Source organism: Alosa alosa, chromosome 17 (genome assembly GCF_017589495.1).
Source record: "Alosa alosa isolate M-15738 ecotype Scorff River chromosome 17, AALO_Geno_1.1, whole genome shotgun sequence".
NCBI lineage: Eukaryota > Metazoa > Chordata > Actinopteri > Clupeiformes > Clupeidae > Alosa > Alosa alosa.
The window spans coordinates 31,440,879-31,461,443 of record NC_063205.1 but is presented as its reverse complement, the minus strand read 5'-3'; the positions used below and the strand labels follow the sequence as shown (position 1 = coordinate 31,461,443).

The following is a 20,565-nucleotide window of genomic DNA, read 5'->3' as shown; positions in this document are numbered from 1 at the left end:
AATCATTGCAGCTTAAGAACGTCGTGGAAATACTTCTAGATCTATGAGTGATCCAGAGTTCTCATTACTGGCTAAGAGCGTCTTAACAGGTACTTCTCACTGAGGTCACCAGCAGGACATACAGGGGAATTACAACTAATAATATAATTATTCAACTTACGTTGCCATTTTTAATTATATTTACTTGTGAAGAATCAGATTTTAGCGTGCAGAATAGCATACATTTAATGGACATAATAATGTGATTAACAGCGGACAAAAGCAGAGAAAGGAACATGTGGTTTAGTCTGTGCTGCGTCAAAATCTAAGCCTAGGCTATATGTTATTTAAGTCTACACATTCTCATTTTCTTACTCGACCTCTTTCTTCAAACATCGTCTTAAGTGACACCCTGAAACATTATTGCACAGGCAGCACACAGTAGGACGCTCACAAGAACTGGCATTACCGATGTAGAGGTAAGCTATAGCCTAAGCCTAATATGTTCATATATCTTCCAACAAACATAAAAACAGTGCAACAATCTAATGTTAAATAATTACAATTATTTATGCTTGTGTGTGGTATATAGCCTACTTGGGATGCTTACATGCAGATGTCAAAGTTTTTCTAATTTTTGTATTGATGTGAATTAATGTGTAGATCCCAAGTTTAAACAGTAGGCCTAGCTGTGACATGCAGTCACCTGACATCACCATCAAATTAGTGGATATTTCAGAACTATTAACGTGGACAGCTCCCCTTAAGAGTGTCTTAAGAGCAGTACATGCGCGTTCACGCTACGAGCATGTTCGGGAAACAGTCGGAAAAACCAAATGAACAATCTTAAGATGAATCGTAGAAAACCCTCATGGTTCCAGGCCTCAATTGTGTTTCAAGGTTACTTAGGTGACCTAGAGGGCCCAAATGTGTGCAGTTCCAGAGATGTATGTTACCGGCTGAAAGAAAAAACAACATTCAAGCCAACTGTTTCTGGGAATTCTCAGCTTTCAAAAGAGGTCAAGCATTTGATGATGACAAAGTATGTGGGAACAGTGCCCTCCTAAGTAGATGATGAGCAATGTCGGACAAAACAACTTAAAATGGGGCCACAAGTTAAGAAATAAGATAAGAAAACTGTCTATCAACCATTGTTAAACCATCGGTCTATCAACATCCATTAAAGTATCTGCCTATCAACTTCCATTAAACATTCTGTCCATCAACATCCAATAAACTATATGCCTATCAACATCCATTAAACTATTTGCCTATTAACATGCATTCAAATATCTGTCTATCAACAACGTTTAAACTATCTACAGTATTAAACTATACAATCACCATGTCTATCCTAAAAACACCTTATTAACCATCTCTGCATTATCTGTTTTAACCAGAGACTTTCTAATGAGGAGACACAGCACTCAAAGAATCTCCCATAGAAATGTATGGGGTTAGGTCGCAACGCAAACATAGCAGTCGTCTACACATATTCTGCCCCTTCCGCTGCCAAAAGTTGACGTGAATACATCTTGCCAATCATGTGGTATGTTGTGAATATGTCATGTCAATCATGTGTTGTGATCTTGCAGCCGGTGCCGTGAAGCCTTGCACACGCACAGTTCTGCCGGAAATTGATGCCCGATAATGTCCAAAATGTGTTGCAATATGGCCAAGTGGAGAGACTTGCCTAAAATGACTTTGTTTTAACTATACAAGATTTTTTTCTTCACAAATTTTGCATTTTAAAGCAAATTTAATTGACTGATTGATTTACTGATTGCTGTCAGTTTCTTATGCTATTAAATATTATTTAGACAATGGAAAAAGCCAATGATATTAATAGTATGTTGAGAGTGCATGGAAAACTGCATGGAAAAGGCTTTAACACAACAACAAACATCTTTGTCCTCCTTCACATCATGAGCTGAAACAGAGGTGTATGATTTTACTAATTAACTTTAAACGGTACTTAACGGTACTTAAATTCACTTTGACAGTAAATTCTAATTCTAATGTAAAGCTCTACAGGATGGGGTTACTCAGTAGATCAATAATGTCCGTTCCACGGGCAAAAGAAACAACACATTTCAAGAGAAATTCAGCCAAGGTCGCCAACTACTGTAGTTGATGCATCAAATTGGTAATGTATTTGTGTATCATTTTCTACAACTTTAGAAACTGAACTTGGGTATCTACAACGGTAGACTGCAGAAGAAAGCCAGTTGTATCTTCAAGGACATTACACACCCTGGCCACTCTCTGTTCTCACCACTGCCCTTTGGAAGGAGATTCAGGTCCATCAAGTCAAAATCAAACAGATTTATCACACCTGGGACTGTTGTTTGTGCATGTTGCTGGTTTGTCTGTCTGTTTCGCACTGTGTGCACTTTTCATCTACCCTAGTCCCTTATGAAACTTTTTAAATCTATTCATTGATTTTATCTTGGCATGACTGTTGTGTTTTAATGATGTGTTATGCCGTCAATGTGGAGCTGCTAAACTGCTTTTCGTTGTTTGTACAGTAAAGCTATGACAAATAAAGTATTCTATTAATGTTTTCAAATGTCTAGCAATGTAACGATTATGTAAGACAGCTAACACTGACAGGTTAGCTTACTTATCGCAGAATGGTTTCTAAAATTCCACTCTGTCAGTCAGGATTGGGTTCCATCCGTTGTCATGGAACAATGGGCTGTTCTTTACCAGAAATACTCAGCCACATAAAAACAACATATAATTTATTACATACAGTATGTCTTGTAACACTTAAAATCGAATGCACAAGTGAAAAAGGTTAAATTGTTGTTTTTTGCTGGAGTGGGTCCTCAAGACAAATGGCAATTTGTCAGCATAGAGAACCAACTTATTGAGAGACGCAGGTAAATAAAAGGGCAGGCAATGGAAAAAACATACAAGTTAATTAATGCAGAAAGATATATGGACAAACAGATAAGACAGTGAAAGAAAGGGATGGTTTACCATCTTTGTCTTCTGTATGGTGGACCTTCGAGGGGTTCCGCCGGCCTGAACGCCATTTACCGAGCCGCTTGAAGAAGGTCTCCTCTTCGTCATGGCCAAATTCCATCCCACCACCCTCAGACAACTTAACTGCACTTGTAAATTTTACCTAAGCAAACAATAAACAGGGATATGCAGAGGTCAGAGGAGAAAAAGGTGTGTGTGTGTGTGTGTGTGTGTGTGTGTGTGGGGGGTTGATCAATTTAATTTGCCTTTTTTTTACTATTATTTACAAGAATTCCCCCTTTAATATCAAAGCGAAAGCAGATTTCCACAAAGTAATGTTAATGAATTAAAACATCTAATGCAAAATAAGCGGTTGCATAAAGGCTTGTAAAGATGAAGTTAAAATTAATTCAAAGCCCAACATTACTCTGTAAAAATCTGCTTTCACTTTGAGATTACAGAGGGGACTTTCGTAAATCACCAAAAAAACAGCAAATTAAATTGATCAAGATTCCATTTATAAAAGGGGGTGAATACTTTTTATAGGCACTGCAGATGTGGGACTTGAATACAGCGTGGGGACACACTAAGGGAAAACATAAATGAAAGTGTTTTGTGGGGTTTTTTGTCAGATACTACATAAGATGGTTAACTTTTTGTAATAGAGATTGAGAATGTGTCGTCATCATGGCATTTTCCCATTGGTGAATGCAAATCATTTTGGGGATCCGCAGCAATCCATGCCCATGTAAATGGCCAAACGTACCCATAATCTTGGTCACATGTTTTAGCAATCTCTATTGAATGACTAACTTAAAGGAACCATATGTAGGATTGTGGCCAAAACTGGTACTGCAATCACTTTCAAATTACTCTAGAGCGGTGTATCCTCTTCCCCCGCACCCTGACTCGAAGTTGCCAACCCTGATGCCAAAACACTACTGACTTTGTGATTAGTAGATAGGTGGAGGGTGGCACATCAGGCCAAAACACAACATGACATGACAAAACACAACATCAACATCAGTTGAGGGCTGCAACTTCACTTTTTAAATGACAATATCCTGGTCGGACTACTGTTATCAGTAATATAAGTATTTGAAATGAACATGATTTCTTATAGGTCTAGTGACATATCAAGGCCATTTTATGATTAATTGAAATACATTTCTTGCATACAGTTCCTTTAACTTATGCAATATATAATAATCTGTTACCCCCCTAGTGACTTCTGAAAATCCACATCTATGATCTTTATTGTTATCAGATTGTCAGCAAAATTATATACTGTATATTCCGGACTATAAGTCACACATTTTTTCATAGTTTGGCTGGTCCTGCAATTTATATATGAAAATATATATAATTTAACATGTTGTTAAATGTTAATTCCTGCTGACTGACATGGACCAAATTATTCGGGCAGCCGTGGCCTACTGGTTAGCACTTCGGACTTGTTGCCGGTTCGAACCCGACCAGTAGGCACGGCTGAAGTGCCCTTGAGCAAGGCACTTAACCCCTCACTGCTCCCCCAGCGCCGCTGTTGTTGCAGGCAGCTCACTGCGCCGGGATTAGTGTGTGCTTCACCTCACTGTGTGTTCACCTGTGTGCTGAGTGTATTTCACTAATTCACGGATTGGGATAAATGCAGAGACCAAATTTCCCTCACGGGATCAAAAGAGTATATATACTTATACCATGGAGTAAACATTACCGTCTACAGCCGCAAGCGGGCGCTCTAGGCTTGTGACTCGCTGGCTTGTTATGTTACTGTAATGTAGCCTATTCAGCCTCTCAGGTATGTTCAACACCAAAAAAGCCAACCGCTAACATTTCACTAACCGCTAGCATCTAGCTAACAAATGACACAGCAAGGGACAACATCTGGCAGAAAGGAGACATCACAACAAACTGTGCAACAAGGAACTGGTTGTGACCAAGCTAACCAACATCAAATTGGCTAAATTGTGTAGCTGAATAACTCATGACACATTTTTTGACTGATGGGTGAATGTTCAATTTTATATGAGATGCATAGACAAGTAAGCAGTGACGGACTGGTAATCTGGAATTTGGGCAGATGTTGAGGGGCTGCGGGCCGGTCATTAGGATGGTTGCTAGGGCATTGCTAGGGTATGGTAGTTGATATGCTAAATAACACGGTTGCTATGGTGGTTGCTAGGACAATCATGTTGGTTGCTATGGGGGTTGCTAGGTTGAAATTATAGTGGTGGTTGCTAGGTTGTTGCTAGGGTAATTAAGATGGTTGCTAGGGTGTTGCTAGGGTATGGTAGTTGATATGCTAAATAACACGGTTGCTATGGTGGTTGCTAGGGCAATCATGATGGTTGCTATGGGGGTTGCTAGGTTGAAATTATAGTGGTGGTTGCTAGGTTGTTGCTAGGGTAATTAAGATGGTTGCTAGGGTCTGCGTCATCACATCTTTTTTAAAAGCCAATCCAAGCCAATCTAATGTATACAGGTCGTGCACATAGTCTACTGTGGATCTACAAAGATTTGTTTGACATGGATTGGGTGCGGTCCCATCTTTCTTTATGACCTGTATACACATGGATTGGCTTCAAAAACATGACCTGTATACACACGGATTGGCTTTAAAAAAAAGATGGGACGGCGCTCTGCTGTCTGTATAACTGGTGCTGGCTTCATTCAAGGATTCCAACCATACCTCATTTTTGAAAATCAGATACGGGTCAAAACTTATATGCACACGCCTTCACAGACACAGAGAGCCCAACCCAGCCCAGCCCAGATTCATAGAGTACCGAAGTCTGACGTAGCGTTTCCATGACGGCAGAATCACTGGATCTAAACAAACTTTCGAAGTGGCTTAAATAGCATTGAATGTAGACATGTGGTACCATTTCAATAAATTGTTTTAAATGTAGGCTATAGCCATTTAAACGTGCTTTACCTGCTAGGCAGTAGCTTACCCACATAACACGGATTCCCTGGCAGGTGTAATATAAAGAAACAAAATTCCAGTGGATATTTCACGTCTTCTCAAAGACTGGCGGCTGTTAAGAGTGACGTTTTTTGCTTAAAAAATAAAGCCAAAATACGTCCGTGTATTTAAGGATTTTAACTGCATGCTGTGTGTCTTTACGGAGGAAACCCATGCTAAAATAAAACTCTGTAGTCACGAATTTGATCGTGTTGGTATGAATATATGTTGTAGTATGTGATTCCTACAGTGTAAAAAAATATACTAACATCTTAGAAACGTTGTAAAATTATTGAAATAGATTAAGAAAGCCACCGCTAATGGTGATTTCAATGGTTAGATTGATTTGTTTAGATCCAGTGAAATTGCTGCCTTGGCAACGCTACGTCATGGCTTCGGTACTCTATTAAGCAGCTAGATGGCTTGGAACTCTAGGTGTTCGCAATCAAGAGTCTGGCAGAGAGCTGTGATGTCATAATGGAAAATCAAAATTCTGAGCATTCCACCATTCATTTCAATGGGGCCAAATAACGCAAAAAATGATCACACCATTTATACAACCGCACTACACCGGTTTGGGCCTGAATTTTTAGAGTTGGAACCGTGTCGATAGCTCAAACGCTCTAGGAGTAGCGTTCCCAAAAAGTGGGTGAACGGGAATAATAATGTAAACTTAAGAAGAACAATAGTGATTGATCAAGCCCACTAAAAGCCCACTAAAAACAGAGCCTCCCTCATCATGAACGATGACACTCATCACACAGTTTGCCCCCCTCCCATTAAGCAAGAGGCTACGCAGCATTAAGGCAAAGACAACCAGAATGAGGAACAGTTTCTTCCCATCTGCTGTTAGACTAATAAATACATCACCTCTGCTCTGATCTGAGTATTGCCTCCCTCAATGAACTTGGTACTATAGTAAAGTGTCAACAGGAGACACTAAGGCTGATATTGGAGTTGGTAAAAAGAAAGTTCTTTCTTTCTTCCTTTTCTTTCTCCCTCTTTTCTTTTTCTCTGATTGCCTACATTCTGTAAAGCACCATGATACATGTGTAATGTTAAGCACAATAAATTGGAAATTGTAAAGCTTTTGTATAACAGCTGCATAACAGTAGCATAGCACATAACAGTATAACAGCTTTTCTATAACACACGTAATATTTCCTGTATTTCTTGGTTATATTCTAATAAAAAAAGTGAAAATGAATATAGATTGTAATTACATGATCTTGCCTTACCTTATAACATATCTTATAATATGAAAATAACATGTAAGGTGTTAAGCTTTTTACACAGTTATGTAAAAAGAGAAAAGAGTGATAGAGGGGCCATTACCCTTCACTCACACACACACACTTTTTTTAAATATAGGGGCAGCTGAACTGAGAAAATTTAATTGAGGGATCTGATGAGGACAATCACAAAACACAAACAAACCTTTGAACTCTGGCGAATGAAAGAGAGGCGATCCACTGAACTGATGTCTAATAGGTCTTCTACACCATCCGTTAAACCAGACAAGGAAGAGCGTTTCAGCCAGTTACCTAAAGAAATTGGCACAAAGGGAGTGAGAATGTACAGTGAGAGACTTACAGATTTACACATTTATATAAACACAAAACAACACACAGGAGTAAACAGCAAACACACATGCATAAAATGAGGTGAGAATAAGTTAAATGGTAAGATGACTCAACATCTTCATAAACACAAGGAATGTCACATAAATAGGGGAATGCCAAGAGAGGACACATACACAAAGAATCAAACAGAAGAAATATTCTTTAGAAAATAACAACACCCCAAAAGACACACATCAAGTTAACAGAAGTCGTACTACAAAGACAGTACACATACGTAATACAGATAGTGTGAGTGGTAGGCGGATAGTCCGACGGCATGCTGATGATGAGAGGAACACAAGAGGAAAATAGAAAAGAGATGGATGAGCTGAATTTTTCAATGTACCAATCAATATTTATAGTCTCATTTTTCAAATATCACATTTAAAAATACATGTAATTAAAACCAAGTAAATAAAATCAATGAAGCTACAGGCATTTTACTCTGGCTGAATTTATCTTTGAATATTTATATAGCAAATAATCATTTCATCACTCCATCAAATAAATAAAGGATGAGCCCAGTTCAGTGGGAGAAAGATTCTATTGGGGAAAGGTTCCCGTGTGGACTGGCATAGAAGCAAGGAGGGGAGTGAGTGATTATTTAATTATAAAAAAATATATCTAGGGAACAACCAGTCAAGCTGTAGTTCTCATGATCATGTTAATGTCGTCAATTATGTAATCTTGAAATGTATTATAAGCATAACATTTTTAAAAGGGTGTTTACACAGTTTCTAGTAATATTATATGGGTTTTATGGGTTTTAAATAATAGAATACATGGGAGTATGTTTATAATTTTAGGGAACAACAACCACCATCCAAAATGACCTGCACAACCTTAATGGTAACACAAATGTATGCATTATGATTACCAAAAATATAGCAGCAACATTAACACTACCAACACCACCTCCACCAGCAGCGATAACAACAACAACAATAATAATGACTTTGATTATTAGTTTTAGTTTTCATAGGGTGGTAGGTAAGGTGGATGGGTGGTTTGATTACTATACTACTATGTTATACCAATAATACTATACGTCTGTACAATCAAGATTAAAACAATTGTTGTTTTTCAGAATTTTCTTTTTTTTGTGTTAAACAAGTTTTAGTTTTCATTATGAGTCTCCCAGAATGTGTGGCAATAAGGTTTTACACTCCGCACATATTTTATTTATAAACAAAACAAAAGGTGTATTTTTCATAACAAAAGGTGTGAATACTTATGTAAATAGAATATTTCAGTCTTTTATTTTTTGTACAAAACACCCCAAACACTTTTGTGGGGTGTTGAAGTATTGTGTGTAGATTGATGAGAAAAAAATAATAATTGAATCCATTTTAAAATTAGTCTGAAACATAACAAAATGTGGAAAAAGTGAAGCGTTGTGAATACTTTCCGTATGCATTGTATGTTCTATAAATATCTCATTTTATGATATCCCAGGGAAGTCTTTTGGAGAACTTATAAAGCAAACTTATATCATTCTAACTGCATTTGATAAAATTGTATGGGAGTTACATGATTGCAACAACAATTACCAAAGCTAACCAAAGCATGCTTACCAACCAATTCAGCAGCATGATGCATATCATTAGCATTGTTTGAATGAAACTGAGATTTAGTTAATTTGCACAACATTAGTTGATAAATATGCTGACAAGTAAGCCATCCGACAGACCTTGTCATAAATTTGCACCTTGTCATATATTTGACTAAAATTGCTGTCTTGGTAAATCTGCCCCGTACTTAAGTGTATGTTTGTTGTACTGAGATTTATGTGAAGAATATGTTGTATAAATGTGACATACCAATGGGTAACTTGAGTTTCTTGCGCAGAGAGATGCGTCGTGATCTTGAGCGTGAGCGCCTCTCACTGGTGGTACCACTGTGAGCCGTAGTGCACTCTGACGTGTCCTGCTCTGATTGGCTACTAGTGTCACTTGCTGCACTCTGGGACTTGAACATTTTCCTCCAGAAATCTTTCTTTCCCAGTAGAGCACCTGGAATCTGTTCCTCACTAAACAATAAATGTATGAAAAGCACCCCAGATAACACACACAACAAACACAATTAACTTCAGTTAGACCATTTATCAATTCCATTTTACTGTTCAGTAAGATCTTTACTGAGAGAGCTACAATTAAAAGGTTATAAAAATGCATCAAGTAAGAAAACTATTTATCTCCAAACCATTGTAGCAATCTTGGTCATGTTTATATCGGGGCTTTTTTGGGCCTTTATTAAACAGGACAGTGAAAATGTGACGGGAGATGAATGAGGGTGGGATGAGAGTTGAGAAGTTACCTAAGGCCCGACCCAAACCTGGATCCTAATAGGTCTATGCTTAGTGTACTATATGCCAACATTGCACTATCCTTGAAATGTGAAGTCAATCTGCAGACGGCAAAACAAATACGATTTGATGGCCCTTGGGAAAATGTTCTATATGTCCTATTCTAAAGCCTTGGCCTTTTGGTTATGATATACTGTAAAGTGCAACAATATAGAGTTTACTGTATATTCTTACCATTCAATATATGTCTAGGTCTGAGATATAAAATCACCCAGGGATTACACTGCCACTATTAAACCTGTTGCCTGGAAAGATGGTGGATTAAAACCAAATTGGCATTTAAAGGGAAATTTCACTGTCTGTCCATTTGACTAAAGGTCAAGTCAAGAACAGGTGATCCACTGTATCTCTATGCTTTTAAGTGTGGATAAGGTAATAAAGAGAATTTTATTTATTTGTATTTCGACACAGTATTCTGATGGTGTTCTGTGTCCGCTTACTGCTACCAAGTTTGAGCCCATGGTGGTTTGAAGAATAAACAAATAAAAATGAAAAAATAAAAAAACACACTGTTCTGGTGTTTGAGGGGGTCGGCTGGAGATGCAGCTGCGACACTCATCAGCAGCAGAGGCTGACTGGCCCTTTTCACCCAATGTTCCCAACTCTGACCTGAACACAAAGAGAAATAAATAATCAGTACTATACTTGTGAGCTCTCCTCACTACCAGTGACTATATGTGAATCTTTCTGTCTGGCTGTATGTGTTTGTGGTTTTGTGTGTATCTGTATACCTGCGTGTAGGTGGTTTATTGACGTCTTCTTTTTCCTCAGGTTTGCGTTGACTTGTGAGTTTCTCTGTGCTGTCCAACAGGGCACTTAGAGCTACACGCCGGAACACATTGCCATGAGATTCTTTTATGAACTGCACCAGTTGCCTGATGTCACAGTACAGACCCTAGGGAGAAGGAGACCAGGTATGTGTTATAATGCAATTGTGATTAACATTGCACTCCCACAGGCGCAGTCAATGAAAAAGTAGGTGTGGTCAGGCGCTTGATCACAAATTGCTGTTTTAGCAATTAGACCAAGAAAAACCTGGTCTAAAGTTAAATGTGCATGTCTCTACAGCTATTTTATACAACAATAGTATACAGTTATCCAACAATATGCTTGCACACTTACCAGATTCTCTGGGCTGTGGAGTTCATGTGTGGTGGAGGCACATCGTGTGATTAGGGACTTGAACATACAGCCCACAACAACTGATTCCATGCTCTGGGCGACAGACTTGTCCCCTCCTGTGGTGAAGTTATTCCCAAACCCTGCCTTATCTGCAAAGGTATAATAGAACTCCAGCAAATGACAAAAAACACAGTGACACATAGTTTATCCTGGAGGAATAAACCCAGGGGGTACAAAATCAGTGGCATACAGATCTGACCGTTCAGCCCTCTAATGCATTGACCATGTAGTTTTGACTCAGACTGCCTGAACAACAGTTTCTTTCACTGCATCACAAGCTAGAGAAAGAATATGTTTTTGTCAGAGATGGTATGTTCTGTGAAAAAAAAAAACTATAAAAAATGGTAAGGCAGAATTGCAAATAACTTATAACAATATCTATCTGAAATTTCTATTCATGCAAGTGGCCTGCACTGCCCTGCAACATATAGCCCTGAAAGACCTGACGTCATGGACCTATTTTACTTTGAATTTCATTTAATGTTCTGAGGGATCATAACATGTCCAAATACATCGAAGGAGAGTGCAGTCTGTGAGACCAGATGTGGACTCTGGGGATGTTATGGTTGATCCATGCTAAGTTGTGAGATATAGCAATGACAACGTTGCCTGGGGAAAACAGGTTGCTGGGTTGAGTAATTTAAGAGATCAGTGAGATTATTGAGATTATCTACCGAGCGTTTTCTTATGCTCCCGGTGGAAACGGTCACCTGCAAGGCCGTGCTCTGAAAAAAAAAAACAAATGTCAGGCCATCACAGACATGTACTCTCAGTAGAACGCAAAAAAATCAGGCACAACTGAAAACATAGTGACATGCATCTTTCCACCCTTTCACTATCTTTGCAAAATCACTCATCAATTCAGTAACCTGAACTCTAACAACTGACAGGATTTAACAAAAAATTGTATTGTATTGTTTACATTTGTTTACCAAGCCAAGCTTACAACAATTGAAGTTCAAGTTGACTGAATGATAACTGATTACTTGAGTGACGATCTGAAATGTGCAACTGACAGAATGAGATGGATGTAAAGATATGAAAAGAGTAAAAACATTCATGTAGAAAAATAAAACAAGACAGTATGGGATTAACTCTTTCCCGCCCGAGCAAAATTGGATCAAAATTGGATCTTTATTATCTTCCTACTGTTGGTGTCCTAAGCATATCTCAAGGAAAGCATTTATTTTTCCTTGAAACCTGATAGTTGCAAAAGTATGTTGAAATGAGAATTCATTTCATACACCAATAATTTTGAGTGTAAAAACCATCACATATTAAATGCTGCATGTTATGAAAAAAGTGTAGAAAGTTGCATATATCTGCTAGCTAAATGTGCACCAAATTTGGCAGCAATTGGATAAAATGAACTCTCAAACAACAACTTTGAACCAACATGCTCCATAATGTATTGTTAATGTATTCCTATGGAAATTATGAAAATACTGTACAATATTACAGCATCACATTTTTGAAACTTGTGTAGCTGCATGCAGTGGATGTACCGATAATGTATTCACAAATATATATTTTGTGTCTGTGATTAATTTGTTAGTCTATATATAGTTTTTATGCATTGTATTTTCTTCAACTTTGTAATGTTAGCAGTTCAGACTTCGGACTTAACTCCAAGTTTATGGCTAAAACTAAAAATGTAAAAATGTAACACTTAAATAATTTCAAATCATACTGAAAATAAGTATTTTAGGCAATATGTAGTCGGCTATAGTCAACAGTAAGAACCAGGCATGGTCGGTTCATTGAAAATCGAAAAAGTGAAAAGTGTATGCAAAGAAAGCTATACTCATATTTAGCAAGCTCACTGAGCTCAGAATTAGCTGGCTTGTCAGTGATGTATGCAAAAATAGGTGACAACTTATAAAGGCTATTGTTTATCATGATTTCCATAGGGTTTTGTATCTGAACCAATTCCCTGGATGGGTCAGGTGAAGAAAGGGTGTGCTTAAGCGACACATATTTGAGGATGTAAAAGCTACCATAAAACATACCTTTAATAGGGTAAATATGGAATCAAAATGAACTCATCCGTTTTGTATGTGTGTTTCACGTTTTGAAATGTGGGTAATACTTAATTTTAAGGGGTCCTTGTTCCAGTGTATCTACATAATGAAGTACAGTAAAACAACAAACAACAAAGTATAAGTATATATACTCTTTTGATCCCGAAAGGGAAATTTGGTCTCTGCATTTATCCCAATCCGTGAATTAGCGAAACACACTCAGCACACAGTGAACCCACAGAGGTGAAGCACACACTAATCCCGGCGCAGTGAGCTGCCTGCTAAAACAGCGGCGCTCGGGAAGCAGTGAGGGATTAGGTGCCTTGCTCAAGGGCACAGTAGGCCACAGCTGCCCCACAATATGTCATATACTTATGTTGTCCATTCATAATGTATTTTTGGGTACCTACAGATCATGATTACACGTGTAATAAGAAGTGCTTGTTACACTACAATGCCAAAGTTTGTTGAAGTTTGGGACTCTTGACACCCTTTTATTATTACATGTGTACTAATGATCTGTTTGTACACAAAATACATGCAAGGAAAACATAAGTATATTGATATTACATATTGCTACATAGGCTGTTACACTGTACTTTAATATGTAGATACACTGGAACAAGGACCCCTTAAAATAAAGTGTAAAATAAATATAACAATTTTCAGTATTACCCATATGTCCTTTACTTACAAATATATTCTACCGGTACAATCCATTCCACGGTTACTACAGTATATCTTTCAATTATCATCTAAATATCAATCTATTCTGCAGTTACAAATCTCTGTGAAAGCTACGAAAACATTTCAGAAATATTTGATGCTTCCTGGTTGAATAGCCAATGGTGATGTTCAGGTTTGGTTAGCCAATCAGGAATTTATGTTCACTATCCAATCAGAGCCAGGAGGCGAGATGTCCATTACTTGTACAAATCACAGTTACAAATGATTTTTACTGTTTTAAAAATGTGATACGTACGTAAAAACCTATGAGTAATTTTTGATTCCATAGGTAAAACCCTTTAAAGGAAAACTCCAGTCTAAGAACAACCTAGGAAGGAGTTGTCCTTTACGTATCAAAAATAAAGGCCCATCCACCCCAGATACAACATTAAATCTTCGTACACAGAGTGTACACACAGAGTCCGATGCAATGATTTTTGGGGCAGTGGTTCAGGAGATAGAGTCATCGTCCAGCAACTGGAAGGTTGCCAGTTTGAGCCCAACTCCTCCTGATCCTGTCAAAGTGTCTTTGAGCAAGACTGTTAACACCAGTGCTCCTGATGGATAGGTGGGCGCCTTGCATGACAGCCTCCGCCATCAGTGCGTGATGGGTGAATGTGAGGCATGACATTGTAAAGCACTTTGGGTGCTCGGAGGAGTCGATTAAAACGCTATATAAACGCAGTCCATTTACCATTTACCATATTTTTTAATATTTCACATTCTGTTTCGTGCTCACGTCACCCAGGTTTACACAGCGACTTTTAGTAGGCTATAGCCTATTGACTTCTGAGTGAATTATGGAGTTGTTAGGCCTAAATTAAGTCAAGAAAGAGATAGTTTTGATAAGCTATGCCTATAAGAGAGAACCAGACCCAGCAGTAGACCCCAATTTATGGACAGGCATTACATTTTTCCAAGGGAGGCACAAATTGATTCACTGTTCACGGTTTCGGGAACTTAAATTGATCACGTTAGTTTAAGATAGGCCATTAATAGACACAACAACAACTTGTTGCTACAATAACTGAATTCAAACAAATAGCCTAATGCCAAAAAATGACTGTCAAAGTCTGGCCTATAATTAGGCTACTTACAATTACAAGCTCACGCGCTTAACAAAATATTCTAATATGAAAATGTAGATGTGTAGGTCCGATCACTCCCAAGGGAGAGGAAAAACACATTAACCCAAGTAGCCTAACTATCTAAACAACATAACCTATTGTTGTAAAATAGTGCGGCTCCTTTAAGAGAACCCTGTGCGCATGGATGGAGAGGGAAAGCGAGAGGGGATATGTGTATTAGAACTGAGATGTGGATGGAGAAAGTAGATGTGCTGTTGAGACGGCAGCGAGTCATATTCAAAATAATGTCAAAAAATAAATCTGCAGACAAAGGTGAAGTCCTCATTCATTTGCTAACCACTTTCAGATAGAGGGGAAGGGAGTTAGATATGAATTTACTGGAGCGGTAACATTAAGCTCCCCTATGTTCTCCGACTAGGTCAGTCCGAAGAAATAAAACAGGAAAGGTTAACGCTTTCAAACAAAGCCATAAACTACTGCTACTAACTACAATAATATGAGACATAGCCTACCTGCCACTGGATCACTGTGGTTAGTGAAAAAGTGAAGTAGTCTAAACTGTGGCACTAAAAACTCTAACGATTTTAAGTGTTAATTAATAATGATAATAATAATACATTAATTAATACAGTAATAATTACATTATCAGGTTAACCTTACTTTTTCCAGAATCTTTGGCCAATGCTGTAGTAACAGACCAACATTTATTGGAGGCCAAGTAGTGAAGCTGTGTTGCTGTCCTTCATACCTAAAAGTTAAGTCCTGACATTTATTATTGAAATATATAATTGCATTGGATCGTTTCATCCACTGGTAACAGTTGATAAAGTTGCTTAGCCTATAATTTATCCTTTGAGAAATTAGCTAGTAATAGCTAGCTTAACAATTAGCATCTAGCGGTAGATGTGTGGAACCGTCCACGTCCAGTTTAACTACTTGGCTTTTGCTTCGATACAGTAATATTGCAATAGTTTCTAACATTTTCATTTCTTGGTATTATTCTGTGGTTTCATCCCCGTGTGTGAGGCTCAAGTTAATGTAAATGGTTGGTAGTAGGCTATTCTGTTGCTACTGCAGGTGCCGCATGGCGGGCTGCTGCAGGATTTAATGTCTAGTGATGCCTTTGAGCATTTGCCACAATGGGAGGTAGACTACTATAAAAATTAGTCAATTATGTCATCTTTGTATTGAAATGTGCATCTTTTTTGTTGTTGGTTGGTCTTACAGTAGGTGACCGCAACTGCAGCTGACGTAAATGGCAGCCTCTCTGCTCCCCAAGGCTGATTGCTTTTGGTAAGGTACACACACACACACACACACACACACACACACACACACACACACACACACACACACACACACACACACACGGTACATAAATACACAGAAAATGTGGTAAGTGGTAAGCACTGGTTTGAGAGTCTATTGCCCTCTTATGCTTGCAGATTCATTCGCCAACTTCAACCCTGTTGTGGCTTCATTCATAAAATGAGTGACAGAATTACTGATAATATTGCAACACAACACACCTTACAGGTGGTGACTAACACAGAGGGCCTTCTTATTTTAAATAGACATACACAACCCAATACAAATGCGGAGAACATTTAACTGATCAGTTTTTCCCTCATTGATGAATTCTTTGATGAATGTTATACATGTTTTTATTATTAAGTTTGTGTTTTTATGTTAGATGTTCAAGTTCTCACTCTCTCTGTCTATCTCTCTCACACACGGGTCGCTTAGCAACGGGGACGCTGGCTGCTCAAGCCGCTCTGTCTGACCTGTTTTTGTTGTTTTTTTTATATTTTACTATTTTATTCCCGATTATTTTTTCTTCAATTCTTGCACATTCGTTAATTTAGCTGTACAGTTATAGATAGCCTTTTTTATTTCAATTGTTTATTTTGTTTTTCTACACTTTTATTGCGTTTTATGAAGTCTGCCTCTAGCGCTCTGTTTTTGTTTTTGGCCTGGTGATCAGCTGTTTTTTCTGCCAATTGCCATTAGCGAGGCCTATTACACTGCTATTTGGACTTGCTGCTTGTGTGGAGGAAGCTGTGCTGGACTCGTGCTAGTGTCTCTCTCCTTTTCCATCCTGTATACGCTGGGTTCATACAGTCGGTTGACTGTCCAGCTGCTGGGTAGGCTATAGTCGGTTGACTGACCAGTCGGAGATTGAGGGTTCGTGCTAGCTAGGTGACTGCAAATGCACCGATAACATCAACTCCCCTTTGGTCTGGCTGATCCATCAATCCGTGTCGGAGTTTGTGTTTCGGCTATGGGGGGCTTTCATTACACACCCCTTGAACTTCAACAGTTCGCCTCCACCGACACCATCAACTTCGAGGTGATCCACCTTTGCCGGGCAGCGGGGATCCTCCGGCGGAAACGCTACTTGCACAGAGGCGCACGTCGCTCTCTCATCCGAGCGTCACAGGAAAGCATCCCTCCATCATCTCCACGGGATCTCTTGCCGAATCAACGCTGCTTTCCAGAACAGTCCGCTCCCGCAAACAAACCGCTCCCTACAGTGTCAGTGGAGAATCTACAGCGACCTCCTGGATCGTCTCTGTACGGCACCTGCACACGGCGATTGCTGTCACCACCATGCAGCAGTGTCCCTGATAATGTGCCAGACTCTCTTGTGCCATCCACCAGAACAGGCGAGCACCAAGACTGCATAGGCCTACTCCCACTGATTACTCCGGACAACGGATCACGTGACCTCAAAGCCGCTGTAATGAATGTGAGGTCTCTTTCGAACAAGATCTTCATTCTCCAGGACTTTACGTCTCGTCAGCTGGACTTTCTTTTCATCACGGAGACTTGGCTTAACGACGGTGATGTAATGCCTTTCGGTGAACTTTGCCCTCCTAAGTGCAGCTTCTTCAATTCCCTAAGGTCTACTGGTCGTGGAGGTGGTCTAGCAACTGTGTTTAAAGACTGTTTTAATTGTAGAATTATACCAACTAATTATTTACTCTACTTTTGAGGTTCAACTTTTTAAAATTCATGCTAATCCCCCTGTCCTCTGTGCATTAGTGTACAGACCACCTAAAATTGGTTCAAGAATTATCTGACCTTTTATCAGTCATGGCCACTCATTCTGACAAATTATTGATTCTTGGGGATTTCAACATTCACATCTGTTGCCCATCAAAACCTTTGGTTCATGAGTTTTTATGCATAGTGGACTCTTTTGACCTCACTCAATCAGTGATGGCACCAACACATCAGAAAGGCCACACTCTAGACCTTGTACTCTCCTCTGGCTTCTCTGTGTCTAATTTAGAAATTGTTGATATTGGTATCTCTGACCACTCTATGATTTTGTTTGAATGCTCTATGTTTTGTTCCCCTGTCTCTCCGCCCAAGTCCCACTCCTTTGTTTGAGCCATAAATTCAACCACAGCTTTACATTTCTCTAACACCTTTATGCTTACTCAGTCACCTGCTATCAATGATGCCCTGTCCACCTGCTCTGATACGGAAGAATTAGTTAATCTCTTCAACACTTCCTGTTCCGCTACTCTAGACTGTGTTGCCCCTTTAAAACTAAAACGGTCAAAAACCAACTCCACTCCCTGGTTTAATGATTCTACCCATTCTCTTAGACAAGTGTGTAGGAGAAATGAGCGAAAATGGAAAAAAGACAAACTCCAAGTCTCTTATGACATTTTTAGAGATTCTCTAAAGATGTACCAAAACTCTGTTAAGTCAGCTAGAACAGAGTATTACTCCAAGTTGATTGCCAGTAATGCTCACAGACCAAAAATATTGTTTAGTACCATCAACTCTATTTTAAATCCTCCTGCTGCTGTTCTCTTTATCACTCCCACCACTGAAAACTGTGAGAAGTTTCTCAATTTCTTCATTGATAAGATTAATAACATTAAATCTCAAATTCCCTCCTTAATTTCTGATCCCTCAGTTATAAAACTCTCACCCAGCTGCCTTCAGCAGTGGCAACCTGTGTCTCCCTCCCAGCTATTTGAAATGGTCTCTCATATGAAATCCTCCTTTTGCCACTCAGATGTTTTACCTTCACACCTGTTTAAGGAAGTCTTTAACATCATTTGCCCTGTTGTTTTGGCCATTATCAACAGTTCTCTATCTACTGCAGTGGTCCCCTCTAGTTTTAAGCATGCAATTGTCCAACCTCTACTAAAGAAGCCCAGTCTTGATTACAGTGACCTGAAAAACTATAGGCCTATTTCCAAATTACCTTTTGTTTCAAAGATCCTGGAAAAAGTTGTTCTCTCTCAGGTCACTTCTTATCTGAATGCTTTCAACATCCTAGATAAATTTCAGTCAGGTTTTAGAAAACTTCATAGCACCGAATCTGTTCTACTTAAGGTGCAAAATGATATTCTTTGCTCAGTAGATAATGGTTCTTGTGCCCTCTTAGCACTTCTTGACCTTAGTGCTGCTTTTGATACCATTGACCATAGCATCCTGTTAAAACGTCTGGAGGATGAAGTTGGTCTGCAAGGGGTGGTGTTGAAATGGTTCACATCATATCTGAATGATAGAACATTCTCTGTAAGATTAGGTAATTGCTCTTCGTCCATTGCACCTATCAAATGTGGTGTCCCTCAGGGTTCCATTTTAGGCCCTCTGCTATTCTCCCTATATATGCTGCCTCTTGGCTCCATTTTTAACAAACATAACATTCAATATCACTGCTATGCTGATGACTCAATTTTATCTGCCATTAACAGCCGATAGTTCCTGCACCTTGGAAAGCCTGTTTAACTGCTTTAATGACATAAAGAGTTGGATGGCTGCAAACTTCTTACAATTAAATGAAAAGAAAACAGAGATAATTATTTTTGGTCCACTCAGCTCTGTTCCTAAGATAAGAAATGCACTTGGGCCACTGGCTGTAAATTGCCACAGTGAGGTCAGAAATCTAGGTGTTTTCCTAGATTCCTCTTTGAATTTCAATAAGCAAGTCAGAAGTGTGGTTAAGGGAAGCTTTTTTCAACTAAGACAAATAGCTAAATTAAAGCCCTGGCTCTCATATACTGACTTAGAAACTGTAATCCATGCTTTTGTTACATCTAGGCTGGACTATTGTAACTCTCTTAATTTTAAAGTTTTACTTTTTGTTTTCAAAGCCCTAAATGGAATGGCACCACAGTATATCTGTGACATTTTAAGTCCCTACTGTCCTTCTAGGCCACTGAGGTCTTCCTCACAACTTCTCCTATCAGTCTCAAAGGCAACCCTTGAAACTAAAGGTGATAGAGCTTTTTCTGATGCTGCCCCTAGACTCTGGAACAATCTCCCTATAGAAATTAAGTCCTCTCCCACCATCAGTAGTTTTAAATCAAATTTAAAGACCCATCTATTTTCTTTGGCCTATAATGTCCATTAATTTCTCCCCTTGTTTGGTTGTTTATTTATTTATTTATTTTTATTTATTTAATCTTATTTCTATTTATTTTCTGTATTATATTAACTGGCATCTAACTTTACTGTACATCTTTCTCTAGGCCTATAGTAGTAGTAGTTTCAGTAACCATATGTTTATTTTTAACTACAATCATAATCTGTTATTATTATTATTATTTTGTATTTTCATTTATATATTTTTAATTTATGTCTATTTTTTGTTTTTATTGCTGTTTATTTTATTTCT

General features: G+C 38.6%; 1 protein-coding gene across 18 annotated transcripts in view; it reads right to left on the bottom strand.

Annotated features, from left to right (window-relative positions):
- The window catches only part of LOC125310846 (protein unc-80 homolog), a 285,921-nt gene that overhangs the window by 204,178 nt on the left and 61,178 nt on the right, over positions 1-20,565 (bottom strand). For 9 of the 18 annotated variants that reach the window (XM_048268581.1, XM_048268576.1, XM_048268580.1 and 6 more), the window contains exons 16-23: positions 11,758-11,808; positions 11,024-11,172; positions 10,633-10,796; positions 10,412-10,510; positions 9,357-9,565; positions 7,772-7,816; positions 7,352-7,458; positions 2,965-3,112 (exon numbers count right to left, since the gene is read on the bottom strand). In XM_048268581.1, coding sequence (XP_048124538.1) covers positions 2,965-3,112; positions 7,352-7,458; positions 7,772-7,816; positions 9,357-9,565; positions 10,412-10,510; positions 10,633-10,796; positions 11,024-11,172; positions 11,758-11,808 — 972 coding nt within the window. The remainder of the gene's footprint in view (positions 1-2,964; positions 3,113-7,351; positions 7,459-7,771; positions 7,817-9,356; positions 9,566-10,411; positions 10,511-10,632; positions 10,797-11,023; positions 11,173-11,757; positions 11,809-20,565) is intronic. The other 9 variants (XM_048268591.1, XM_048268594.1, XM_048268595.1 and 6 more) reach the window with 6 other exon arrangements.